Here is a 14,010-nt window from a genome sequence, read left to right as displayed (position 1 = left end):
CTCATTTTTATCATCCGTCAGTAAAAGCGCATTTCTTTCTGCAGGGAGCCAGAACGTCATCCGTCTTAGTGCATTAAAGTTTATTACAGTGCTCTTGTTGCTCTTTCAAATGTTCCATAGTCCAATTTTCTAAATCTCTCTCTCTATCTATCTCTCTTTCTCTCTCTATCTCTCCCTCCCTCTCTTTCCTGTCATTTCAGCGCTGGCCATCACAGCCTAGGTTATTTCGTCCAGAGGGCTCCATGTCCAACCTTCTGAGCTTATACACGTCTCCCTCCTTACCCAACATCACCCTGGGCCTCTCTGCCACCTCCTCCCAGATCAGCGTGAGTACCACCAGCCACCATGACCTGATCCTGGTTAGCAAGTACAACCAGCCACCATGCCCTGATCCTGGCTAGCCAGTACAACCAGCCACCCTTGACCTGATCCTGGCTAGCTAGTACAATCAGCAACCATGACCTGATCCTGGTCAGCTAGTACAACCAGCCACCATGACCTGATCCTGCTTAGCCAGTACAACCAGCTACCATAACCTGATCCTGGCTAGCTAGTACAATCAGCAACCATGACCTGATCCTGGTCAGCTAGTACAACCAGCCACCATGACCTGATCCTGCTTAGCTAGTACAACCAGCCACCATGACCTGGTCCTGGTTAGCCAGTACAACCAGCCACCATGACCTGATCCTGGTTAGCTAGTACAACCAGCCACCATGCCCTGATCCTGGTTAGCCAGTACAACCAGCCACCCTTGACCTGATCCTGGCTAGCTAGTACAATCAGCAACCATGACCTAATCCTGGTTAGCCAGTACAACCAGCCACCATGACCTGGTCCTGGTTAGCCAGTACAACCAGCCACCATGACCTGATCCTGGTTAGCTAGTACAACCAGCCACCATGACCTGGTCCTGGCTAGCTAGTACAACCAGCCACCATGACCTGATCCTGCTTAGCCAGTACAACCAGCCACCATGACCTGGTCCTGGTTAGCCAGTACAACCAGCCACCATGACCTGATCCTGGTTAGCTAGTACAACCAGCCACCATGCCCTGATCCTGGTTAGCCAGTACAACCAGCCACCCTTGACCTGATCCTGGCTAGCTAGTACAATCAGCAACCATGACCTGATCCTGGTCAGCTAGTACAACCAGCCACCATGACCTGATCCTGCTTAGCCAGTACAACCAGCCACCATGACCTGGTCCTGGTTAGCCAGTACAACCAGCCACCATGACCTGATCCTGGTTAGCTAGTACAACCAGCCACCATGACCTGGTCCTGGCTAGCTAGTACAACCAGCCACCATGACCTGATCCTGGTTAGCCAGTACAACCAGCCACCCTTGACCTGATCCTGGTTAGCTAGTACAACCAGCCACCATGACCTGATCCTGGTTAGCCAGTACAACCAGCCACCATGACCTGATCCTGGTTAGCTAGTACAACCAGCCACCATGCCCTGATCCTGGTTAGCCAGTACAACCAGCCACCCTTGACCTGATCCTGGCTAGCTAGTACAATCAGCAACCATGACCTGATCCTGGTTAGCTAGTACAACCAGCCACCATGACCTGATCCTGGTTAGCTAGTACAACCAGCAACCATGACCTGATCCTGGTTAGCTAGTACAACCAGCCACCATGCCCTGATCCTGGTTAGCCAGTACAACCAGCCACCCTTGACCTGATCCTGGCTAGCTAGTACAATCAGCAACCATGACCTGATCCTGGTCAGCTAGTACAACCAGCCACCATGACCTGATCCTGCTTAGCCAGTACAACCATTCACCATGACCTGATCCTGGCTAGCTAGTACAATCAGCAACCATGACCTGATCCTGGTCAGCTAGTACAACCAGCCACCATGACCTGATCCTGCTTAGCCAGTACAACCAGCCACCATGACCTGGTCCTGGTTAGCCAGTACAACCAGCCACCATGACCTGATCCTGGTTAGCTAGTACAACCAGCCACCATGACCTGGTCCTGGCTAGCTAGTACAACCAGCCACCATGACCTGATCCTGGTTAGCTAGTACAACCAGCCACCATGACCTGATCCTGGTTAGCTAGTACAACCAGCAACCATGACCTGATCCTGGTTAGCTAGTACAACCAGCCACCATGACCTGATCCTGGTTAGCCAGTACAACCAGCCACCCTTGACCTGATCCTGGTTAGCTAGTACAACCAGCCACCATGACCTGATCCTGGTTAGCTAGTACAACCAGCCACCATGACCTGATCCTGGTTAGCTAGTACAACCAGCCACCATGACCTGATCCTGGTTAGCTAGTACAACCATTCACCATGACCTGATCCTGGTTAGCCAGTACAACCAGCCACCCTTGACCTGATCCTGGTTAGCCAGTACAACCAGCAACCATGACCTGATCCTGGTTAGCCAGTACAACCAGCCAACATGACCTGGTCCTGGCTAGCTAGTACAACCATTCACCATGACCTGATCCTGGCTAGCTAGTACAACCAGCCACCATGACCTGATCCTGGCTAGCTAGTACAACCATTCACCATGACCTGATCCTGGCTAGCTAGTACAACCATTCACCATGACCTGATCCTGGCTAGCTAGTACAACCAGCCACCCTTGACCTGATCCTGGTTAGCTAGCTGGCTAGCTTTTACACCTTCTCACAAACACAGGCCATTAGAGAGAGGATTTCTCATTTGTTACGTAGATAGCTATCAACTAGTCTTTAATTTGTAGAACAACATTCTGTAACGCTTTCAATTGAACCACTTTTGTAATACATAGCCAGGTGGTTCAAAAAAGGTTTTTCCCAACAATAGACTCTTAGATAACAAAGTCAGGTTTTCACTGAAAAACAAAGGGAAGTGTAGTTTGAGAGATGTTCTCTGCCTTGTCTGGCTGTTGAAAGACTTTAGCATCAGTGGCTGTCAGGATTATACATATGGCAGCAGGGCAACGACCTTTAACCCCAGATTATTTTATTCCCCTTAGATAAATATTGTTGTTAAGAGTCTGTTGTCAGGTCTCCTCTTATCTCTCTCTATATGACCTCATTAATCACAGCTTTTTAAAACGTCCCAGCGGCCCCCTGCTCGGTCAAGTACAGCTAGCTCCAGTCCAGATAAGGGCCAAAGCAGTGCATGATACATCACTTTTAGCTCCCTGACACATTCCTTACATTGAGACCTGTCTGGTACATCAGCTGGATAGAAAGAGTGTAACCATTTGAAGAGGTGATTGTCGAAAACAACATTATACCAAGTGTTTCTGGCCAATAATGCAGAAAAAAAACTGAAGAAAAAAAAACTGACTACACTAAATGACAACTCTTCTCAGTTTTTTTGGAATGGAAACTTAATAGAATGTAGAGAAGCACCATTATATTGTGAGAACTTTAGTCCTCAGTTGTATTTCTAAGCCCCTGCTCTGTGTGTCTCTGTGTTCTCTCAGGCTGCCATCGGGCTGAAGGAGAAGACTGGGGAGGTCAGACATGGTCTACCAGGGCAGCTCCTGGGGCCTGTGCCCATGCCCACGGTGACCTCCATGGAGACCAAGGTGTCCCCCAGCCATCAGGCCCTGCTCCAACACCTCCTTCAGAAGGAACAGATAAGACGGCAGAAGATCCTCTCCTCCTCTGGTGAGTTCTTATCCTTACACTGAGACAGACTTCAACCTAGATGTAGGGCCCGTTTCCCAGACATTGATTAAGCCTAGTCCTGGACTAAAAAGCATACTCAATGGAAAATCACAGTGGAACTTTTCAGTCCAAGACTACAATCTGACCAGGTTACTGGGCAATAGAATTACACCACTTTGAATGGGAGAGAATTTGAATTATTAAACATTGCTTATAATTAGTTGAAGAAGTGGTCATGATGATCATGATTTAAATGAGTTGGAATTACTGTAGATTTAGAATGTAGAATCTTAGAGCCGCCATCTTGCCCCTCCAGGTCAAGGCTCCATGCCCGCCCACCCCCACTCCCCTCTGGCCATGAAGGACAGGCCCTCCTCCAACAGCAGACCCAAGCTACCCAAGCACCGGCCCCTGAACCGGACCCAGTCAGCCCCTCTGCCCCAGAGCACCCTGGCTCAGCTGGTCATCCAGCAGCAACACCAGCACTTCCTGGAGAAGCAGAAACAGTACCAGCAGCAGATCCACATCAATAAGGTAACAAACAGTACCAGCAGCAGAGTAGGAGTGTGTATCTAGGATCAGGTCCCCCTGTCCATTCATTATGATGTAAAAAACTAAACTCATCCACATCAATCAGCTAACTGACCTTTACTGTACTTTTGCTGTACACTAAAATCCCCGGAGAGTAATTGGACCCCATATCGCCTGTAAATAATACATGCAACCTATACATTAAAATCACCAAGTGTGTGCCCAGTGGGGATTTTAATTTAAGCGGTTTATACACCCAAATTCTGAGGCTATATTTAGCCTTATCAAACTGTCTGTGGTAACTGCTTTGTGTTTACAGAGCCCTTCCACCCGGCTCAGCCTCCCTGTGCTATTTCTGCTAAGTAAACAAGTTGAGCCTGACTTCAAATAGGGGAAGAAATGCTTCCCATAGCACTAATTCTGTTATCATAGCTTAAGGCATCAGTGGCATTCGCATGCAAACCCTGTGAAATTCAATTCAGCCAAGTTCAAATGAAAAAAGCCCCCAGAATACACGCTTTTGTTCCTCTGTGGCAATATTTGTGTTTCTGTGAGCAGGCTGTGGTGACCTCGCCATTGGCAGAGTGCAATTATTCAGCCACGGGAAGTGAGTGGTTGAGGTGGCGGACATACAGAGAGACAGCCAGAGAGACACAGTGAAAGGCAGCATTGTGTTGCTTTCACACTGATCTGTCCCAATGCACAAGCCCTCAAACAGCCATGGGAATCTGAGAGCAACAAGATGTGCAACTCTCACTTAAAACTAACAAGGAAGGGCTTCAAAAGTCCCCTAACTACACAGTTTAAGTCTCCCCAGTCAAACTTCCCAATGATGCCATAAGCTGTTTAAAACACTTCCTTAGTTCTGATTCTATTCCCTCTTAATCAATATACAACAAAAAGAATGCAGTGACTCAAAATAGGTTTTGCGTTATTTGTAGCTATGCACAAGCATTCCTTGAGCTTGAAGGTGCATTTGATTGACTGGAGGAAGGGGTATTGGATGGTTATCTCAACAAATAACCCTAGCTACCGTATCACCCCTGATGTGAGCACTCAGGTCAATAACAGTAGATCCTTTAGACTAAAGCACCTCTCTCACTAAGAGGAGGTTATAAATGTCCACTAATCAGAGATGAGTTCTGCGTTTATTTAGAAAGATCTTAGCAATTGGCCCAATTAATTTACAGCAGTAGCAGTAACAGTAGTAGTAGTAGCAGTAGAGGTAGCAACAGCAGGGGTAGAAGTAGCAGTAGCAATAGTAGTTGTACTGTAGTAGCAGTAGCAAAGGGTAGCAGTAGCGGTAGTGGTAGTGGTAACAGTAGCTGTAGCAATAGTAGCGGTAGTGGTAGTGGTAACAGTAGCAGCAGCAATAGTAGCGGCAGTAGTGGTAGTGGTTGAATTAGCAGCAGTAGCGGTAGTGGTAGTGGTAACAGTAGATGTAGCAGTAGCAGCACCAGTTGTAGCGGTAGTGGTAGTGGTAACAGTAGCAGCAGCAATAGTAGCGGTAGTGGTAACAGTAGCAGTAGCAACAGTAGCGGTAGTGGTTTTGGTAACAGTAGCAGCAGCAAAAGTAGCGGTAGTGGTAGTGGTAACAGTAGCAGCAGCAATAGTATCGGTAGTGGTAACAGTAGCGGTAGTGGTAGTGGTAACAGTAGCAGTAGCAACAGTAGCGGTAGTGGTAACAGTAGAAGCAGCAACAGTAGCGGTAGTGGTTTTGGTAACAGTAGCAGCAGCAATAGTAGTGGTAGTAGTGGTAGTGGTAGCAGTAGCAGTAGTAGCGGTAGTGGTAGCAGTAGCAGTAGTAGCGGTAGTGGTAACAGTAGCAGTAGCGGTAGTGGTAACAGTAGCAGCAGCGGTAGCGGAAGTGGTAACAGTAGCAGCAGCGGTAGCGGAAGTGGTAACAGTAGCAGCAGCAATAGTAGTGGTAGTAGTGGTAGTGGTAGCAGTAGCAGTAGAAGCGGTAGTGGTAGTGGTAACAGTAGCAGTAGCGGTAGTGGTAGTGGTAACAGTAGCAGCAGCAATAGTAGCGGTAGTGGTAGTGGTAGCAGCAGCAATAGTAGTAGTGGTAGCAGTAGCAGCAGCAGTTGTAGCGGTAGTGGTAGTGGTAACAGTAGCAGCAGCAATAGTAGTGGTAGTGGTAGTGGTAACAGTAGCAGCAGCAATAGTAGCGGTAGTGGTAGTGGTAACTGTAGCAGCAGCAAAAGTAGCGGTAGTGGTAGTGGTAACAGTAGCAGCAGCAATAGTAGTGGAAGTAGTGGTAGCAGTAGCAGTAGTAGCGGTAGTGGTAGTGGTAGTGGTAACAGTAGCGGTAGTGGTAGTGGTAGCAGCAGCAATAGTAGTAGTGGTAGTGGTAGCAGTAGCAATAGTAGTAGTGGTAGCAGTAGCAGCAGCAGTTGTAGCGGTAGTGGTAGTGGTAACAGTAGCAGTAGCGGTAGTGGTAGTGGTAACAGTAGCAGCAGCAATAGTAGCGGTAGTGGTAGTGGTAACTGTAGCAGCAGCAAAAGTAGCGGTAGTGGTAGTGGTAACAGTAGCAGCAGCAATAGTAGTGGAAGTAGTGGTAGCAGTAGCAGTAGTAGCGGTAGTGGTAGTGGTAGTGGTAACAGTAGCGGTAGTGGTAGTGGTAGCAGCAGCAATAGTAGTAGTGGTAGTGGTAGCAGTAGCAATAGTAGTAGTGGTAGCAGTAGCAGCAGCAGTTGTAGCGGTAGTGGTAGTGGTAACAGTAGCAGTAGCGGTAGTGGTAGTGGTAACAGTAGCAGCAGCAATAGTAGTGGAAGTAGTGGTAGCAGTAGCAGTAGTAGCGGTAGTGGTAGTGGTAGTGGTAACAGTAGCGGTAGTGGTAGTGGTAGCAGCAGCAATAGTAGTAGTGGTAGTGGTAGCAGTAGCAATAGTAGTAGTGGTAGCAGTAGCAGCAGCAGTTGTAGCGGTAGTGGTAGTGGTAACAGTAGCAGTAGCGGTAGTGGTAGTGGTAACAGTAGCAGCAGCAATAGTAGCGGTAGTGGTAGTGGTAACAGCAGCAATAGTAGTAGTGGTAGCAGTAGCAGCAGCAGTTGTAGCGGTAGTGGTAGTGGTAACAGTAGCAGCAGCAATAGTAGTGGTAGTGGTAGTGGTAACAGTAGCAGCAGCAATAGTAGCGGTAGTGGTAGTGGTAACTGTAGCAGCAGCAAAAGTAGCGGTAGTGGTAGTGGTAACAGTAGCAGCAGCAATAGTAGTGGAAGTAGTGGTAGCAGTAGCAGTAGTAGCGGTAGTGGTAGTGGTAACAGTAGCGGTAGTGGTAGTGGTAGTGGTAACAGTAGCGGTAGTGGTAGTGGTAGTGGTAGAGGTAACAGTAGCGGTAGTGGTAGTGGTAGTGGTAGTGGTAGTGGTAACAGTAGCTGTAGTGGTAGTGGTAACAGTAGCTGTAGCAGTAGCAGCAGCAGTTGTAGCGGTAGTGGTAGTGGCAACAGTAGCAGCAGCAAAAGTAGCGGTAGTGGTAGTGGTAACAGTAGCAGCAGCAATAGTAGCGGTAGTAGTGGTGGTAGTGGTAGCAGTAGTAGCGGTAATGGTAGTGGTAGTTGTAACAGTAGCAGCAGCAATAGTGGTAGTAGTAGCAGTAGGAGTAGTAGCGGTAGTGGTAGTGGTAGTGGTAACAGTAGCGGTAGTGGTAGTGGTAACAGTAGCAGCAGCAATAGTAGCGGTAGTAGTGGTAGTGGTAGCAGTAGTAGCGGTAATGGTAGTGGTAGTTGTAACAGTAGCAGTAGTAGTGGTAGTGGTAACAGTAGTAGCGGTAGTGGTAGCAGCAGCAGTAGTAACAGTAGCGTAGTAGCAGTAGTAGCGGTAGTGGTAACAGTAGCAGTAGTAGCGGTAGCGGTAACAGTAACAGTAGCAGCAGTAGCGGTAGTGGTAGTAGTAGCAGCAACAGTAGTAGCAGTAGCGTTAGCGGTAGTGGTAACAGTAGCAGTACTAGTGGTAGTGGTAACAGTAGCAGTAGTAGCGGTAGTGGTAACAGTAGCAGTAGTAGCGGTAGTGGTAACAGTAGCAGTAGTAGCTGCAGTGGTAGTGGTAGTAGCGGTAGTGGTAACAGTAGCAGTAGTAGCGGTAGTGGTAACAGTAGCAGTAGTAGCAGTAGTGGTAGTGGTAGCAGTAGCAACAGCAGTAGTAACAGAAGCGTTAGTTGTAGTGGTAACAGTAACAGAAGCAGCAGTAGCAGTAGCGTTAACATTTGCGGTAGTGGTAACGGTAGCTGCAATAGCGTTAGCATTAGCGGTAGTGGTAACAGCAGCAGTAGAGTTAGCATTAGCGGTAGTGGTAACAGTAGCAGCAGCAGCAGCTAGTAGTAGTATTGGTAGCAGTAGCAGCACCAGTAATGGTAGGAATAACAGTAGCACAATGGCGCAGGATTGTTTTGCAAGCTTGGTATTTTGTAAGGTTTTACCTGCAAGAATAGGGGCCACTAATCACTAATGGACATTTACAAGAGCTTAGAGAAGATTTTAGAGGGAGGTATAAAAAGCGTTGACTAATACCAAGATAAAGAGGCTAATTCTCTGCCGGAGAGATATTTATACCAGGCCTACGTTCTTAAGCCAAAGTGTTTGTGCTATCTTACCAGCTGTCAAGGGTTAAGGTGTTTAAGTGATTGCTCCAGTTTCTGTTGTCTAACAAATAAAGCTTGACTAGATGTTGAGACATGAAACCCGTAGCAGCACCTCATAGTACTGTCTGAGACATGCTCTTAAGGAGCCAGCACCAGTGACTGCATTCTCGGTGTAGCCTTATTTATGCGGAAATGTAGTGTTATGTTGGATGAATTTGACTTGTGCTGCTTTGCACAGAACACCCTCCTCTCTACTGGCTAGGTCAAACTCATAATACAACGTAAAGATGAATTGTGAAATAATAATGAATCTCATATTAATGAGATTATAATAAATAATAATCTCATAATAATGAGTCTGTTGAGCATTATAACTAAATTACGTCTGATGCTGTACCTCTCTGCAGCTGCTGTCCAAGTCCATTGAGCAACTCCGTCAGCCCAGCTCCCTGGTCAACCCACACCTGCAGGAGTCAGAGGAGGAGGAGGACAACACCCGGAGGATGGAGGATGAGAGGATGGACATGCAGGAGGACAGGATGCCCCCTGGTGGCGTGATCCAGAAACACACCCTTCGTTCCAGCAGCAGCAGTGGCAGCAACAGCTCTCTCGGGGAGCTGTCCTCCATCGTAGAGGCCCACCACCGCCTGGGGGTCATAAAGGTCAAAGAGGAGCCAATCGACAGCGAGGACGAGTCCCTGTCCAATCAGAACCTAGCGGCGGAGCAGAGTGCCTCACTCCACCAGGTTAAAGGTCAGCTGGTGATAAGAGCTATGATCTGAGAGGGGGCAGAAGATGAAGGAGATCACACACTGCGACATTCAGAGACGCATACGTACACACACACACACACACACACACACACACACACACACACACACACACACACACACACACACACACACACACACACACACACACACACACACACACACACACACTGCAGCCAACACACACACAGAGCCAACTAGGACTCCCCAGGCAATCCTCTCCCTGCCCTGAGATGTGACGCTGTCTCAGTGAAGTGCAGCCGCACCCCAAACCCCCACCAGACTGACTCTCTGTTTGTGAACTTTGTGAAGTGATCTGTAATGTAAAGTATGTTTCACCGTGCTGTATATAACATGAAGAGAAGATTTACTAGAAGAATGCTCCTTCTTTTTTTACTTCTAAGGAACTGCTTTGATTGTTTTCAGGTTCTGCTCAATTGACATAATGTAATATGTATGTATACAGTAGATTTAGCGTAAGAGAATATTCTAGAAGGGAGGGAAAGTTTTACCGTTGTACAGTTTATGAATGCCATTTTATGTTCCCATAGTGTAACATTTATGTCATCAATTCACTTCAACTTTGACTTGCTGACTGTTGTTGTTTTATTCAAAAAGAAAAAGTAAAACGTCATATTCTCCGTCATTCTCCAAAAAGCTGTGATGTTCTGTGTTCAGTGGTCTCTGAAAATGACATGAAAATAAGGAAGCATGCTCATGTCTGTAAGAGAGAGAATGTATTGTTCAACCTTAACACAACACAACCCACCCTTAGCACTGACTACAGCCAGCTTACACTGGGAATGAGACTGTTTATTGATGTACAGTACTGCAGAGTGGAGGAGCAAATGCTAAATCAGTGGATGGATGGATGGATGGATGGATGGATGGATGGATGGATGGATGGATGGATGGATGGATGGATAAATGGATGGATAAATGGATGGATGGATGGATGGATGGTGCAGGCAGTCAGCTCCATCAGACCATAGGACCAGGTCTGCTTCTCAAATGGGCATCCCATAGGCCTCAGGTTAAAAGTTCTGTGCTATATAGGGAATATAGCAAGAACAAAACAACAAAATCATCCTGGTTTGCCACGGTCCTGTGTTGAGATGCCATATCATCCTAATCCTCATCATCCTCCTCTTCCTCCTCCTCTTCCTTCTCTTCCTCCTCCTCCTCCTCCCTTCAGGGTCCAAATCAAGCTCAGCCAGGTTCCTGCACAACTTTCAGCAGAGGAATCACTAACAGAGAGAAAGAGAGGGAGAGAAAGAGGGAGAGAGGGAGCGAGAGAGAGAGAGATTGAGAGAGAGAGAAGGAGAGGGAGAAAGTGAGAGAGCGAGAAATAGAAGAAGAGAAATAACGAGAGAGGGAGAGAGAGAGAGAGAGAGAAGGAGAGAAAGAGAGAGAGAGAGAAAGAGGGAGAAGGAGAGAAAGAGAGACAGAGAGAGAGAAAAGTAGAGGGAGAGAGAGAGGAGAGAGAGAGAGAGAGAGAGAGAGAGAGAGAGAGAGAAAGAGGGAGAAGGAGAGGAGAGAGTAGAGGGCGGGCAGGAAATGCCTTCTAGAAGCCAGGAGTCGGAATGATTCATGTGTGCAGGAATGTTAGGGGAGAGGAGGACACAGGGTTGTAGGAGTCCAAGGGGCCAGGCTTGAGAATTGATTTACTGTCAAGGCGAATTACAAAGCGACTGGGGATATGGTTAAGGGAGACCCTTTTTTAAAGGGAATCGCTTCCTTCATACTCCCCAGTGACATGCTTACCTCCACACGCAGGTTTGATGTTACTTCAATAAAATAAAAAACAAGATGGGACCTCTCTCCTTCTCCCCAACCCCCAACCCTGACTTCCTCTTGAAATTGCCCCATGCAACATGTCGACTTAAAGTGGTCAATCAATGTATTGCAAAGCTGTAACTTTTTTTTCCTGTTTCGTTTGTCTTGTCAATGTATAAAATGTTAGTATGGGGTTCTGTGTTTGGGTTCCTGTGAAAGACATAAACTATGTCTGTCAGTCTGTCTGTCTGCCTGTCTGACTCATACTGTACATTTAGCTCAACCCATTCTAATGTTTCTAGTGTAAAAATCACTTTCAATCGGAACAATGTCAGTCTTGTTCCCTTGCTTCTTTGATTGGGCTGTAACGGGGCCCCTTCTCTACCCGTGGGGGGTCCCTGGATTCTGTTCATAGCTGTTTGCGTTTGTTCTCTTTTTTTTCTGCCTTGTGCTACAAACCTTTCTTTTATAAAATAAAGTTCATTCCCCTACTGTGCAACTTTCTGGTCTTTGTAGATGATGTTTCTAACATGTCATACAGCTTAAGTCTATACTTCCAACTTCCCATAGCCTTATTTTGGGACATAGATTTTCATTTTTCACATTCAAGACCCAACACAAGACTGTGTTCATGTTATTGTACATCTCAGATGTCTCCCCCTAAACTAAACCATTAGCCCACTTTCCCACACTCAGTCACATAACCCACTAAACACAGGCCAGCTCCTCATTTCTCTGGGATCTGTGTAACCCTTTAAAGGAGAGCTTAAGGGGCTTTCTAAGCAGCTCTTTAATGTGAGCGGAGAGGCTCCTAGCGGCAGCATTACAGCAGTCAAGACAAGGTGAGGCTAGGCTAGGAGAGCGTGATATGTATGACTTGCACTGAGACTTAAACTGAGCTCAAGCAATTTCACACCCAGGCTTAGTTCTTTCTTGGACTGGTAAGACTTGATATATTTCACACTACACGCAATGATGACAATAGGAAAGATCACGGCTCAGACCGTTGAACCAGACACTTGAGCAGCTTTCTGCAATTTAAGGTAGCCTGTTTGGGATGGTTGTTATTTGTCTCCAGTGACATTTTTGTAGCCCAAGTAACTGCTGCAAATGTAGCAAATATTGAGCAACCATTTCTTCTTCTTTCAGTTTCAGCCTTCTTCCCTCAAAGCTTCCAGATACCTGTTCCGGAACATTCACGAAGGTGTAATGTTACCTTATATTGGGAAGTATTCAGAGTCAAATTAAACCTTGATTATTTTTTAAGTTGATGCCATCTGTCTTGGGGCCTCTTGCCCTTGTTGTTTTAAATGAGCTGTTACAAAGGCAGAACAAATAATGGAGTCCCCATCTATCTACACCAGCCCTCCCCAAGGTGCCCACAGACCCAGTTGTAAAAGCAAACAAGCGTTTTTAAAGGGTGGCCAAGCAGGGGAGGAAGCAAGAAAACATACCTATTTCCTCTCTGCACCGAGCTATAGTGTGCAGGGTGGGTCTTCATAAGGAGAGCATAGTGTGCTCTAAAGTTTGGGATGTTGTGTGTGGGTGCGTGTGCGTGTGTGATAGATGATGATACACTTCCTGTCAATTAATCTCTCCCAAAGCACCTCAAATTCCCTGAATTTGGTCCCTAGTGCGTCCCAAATGGCATTCCTATCCCTATATAGTGTACTACTTACTATAAGGCGTTTTACTTTGACTTCGGCAGTGCATGACCGGTCGAACCAAATCTTGGGCCCTGGGAAGGAACATTTTAAAGTCCTGCCTTTTGGCATCAGAGAGAAAATATTGTCGTTTTCAAGCAGATTTTCTGTAATTCTACACATTTTGTCATGGGTAAAGATTTTTTGTTGTTGCAGCTTTAACAATAATATCCTGCAATTCTACTTTTTTTTCATGAGGCAGTGATAAAATGTTGCAGTTTTAAAGCTTCAATTACATTGCATTTATGTATATAAAAAAAAGACATAGTGAGTGGAAAAATGTATAATTACTGTAGATACTAATATCCCTGTGAGCCTCACAAGCCCATGCTGCCCAGGGTTAAAAACATACATTTTAGGTGAATAATGTTACATTGTAATTATATTGTTACATTGTAATACACACCATAAACTTATTCCACGGATCCTTTGGCCAAAATTGGGTACATTTTTTGTTCTTTGTACTATTCATATAAAAATGTATACTGTATGTAAATCAAAATCTATTTATTTGTAATATATTTTGAGATCTAGCTGCAGTACCCCACTTGGAGAAGCCCTGATATAGGGAACAGGGTCCATTTGGGACAGAACCCCTGTCTGTGCTGAGGCCTAAATAATGAGCTGGAGGGTTCCCATGAGGAGTCCTGCCTCCTGGGGCTCTGTCAGCAGGATATGGGACGTCGCCTGGCTGGGAGCAGAGAAAACCAAGATAGCCTGAGGTCCAGTTGTCAGTAGGAAGGCAGAGTAGTGGACTACAACACTATTGTCAGTCTCTCTGTCTCTCTAGCCCTGTTCATACCTTGTTCTAACATAAGGCCTTTGTCGAGATATTACCAACATTTTTAGACAGGTGTAGATGATTAAAAGACGAATTGGGATCTGATTGTGATCAGATCTTGTAAGTGTAAACGGATGAGATCAGGACAAGATCAGGGCGAAGGACGCATGTTAAAAGGGCTTCTGTCATTCTCTCTCTGTCTCTGTCCATCTGTCCGTCCGTCCGTCTTTCTTCTCATTAT

The 14,010-nt window shown here is 46.4% G+C and overlaps 1 protein-coding gene across 6 annotated transcripts in view; it reads left to right on the top strand.

The window, feature by feature from the left end:
* LOC106593124 (histone deacetylase 9-B) overlaps positions 1-11,784 on the top strand; it is a 96,946-nt gene extending 85,162 nt beyond the window's left edge. For all 6 annotated transcript variants that reach the window (XM_082975807.1, XM_082975805.1, XM_082975806.1 and 3 more), the window contains 4 exons: positions 201-326; positions 3,446-3,632; positions 3,949-4,166; positions 9,147-11,784. In XM_082975807.1, the coding sequence (XP_082831933.1) occupies positions 201-326; positions 3,446-3,632; positions 3,949-4,166; positions 9,147-9,521 (906 nt within the window). In that variant the 3' untranslated portion in view covers positions 9,522-11,784. The remainder of the gene's footprint in view (positions 1-200; positions 327-3,445; positions 3,633-3,948; positions 4,167-9,146) is intronic.
* Positions 11,785-14,010: the final 2,226 nt, after the last annotated feature.

Source organism: Salmo salar, chromosome 05, assembly GCF_965601325.2.
Source record: "Salmo salar chromosome 05, fSalSal1, whole genome shotgun sequence".
Lineage (NCBI taxonomy): Eukaryota > Metazoa > Chordata > Actinopteri > Salmoniformes > Salmonidae > Salmo > Salmo salar.
The sequence above is the reverse complement of the archived record's forward strand: the minus strand, read 5'-3'. Positions and strand labels throughout refer to the sequence as shown.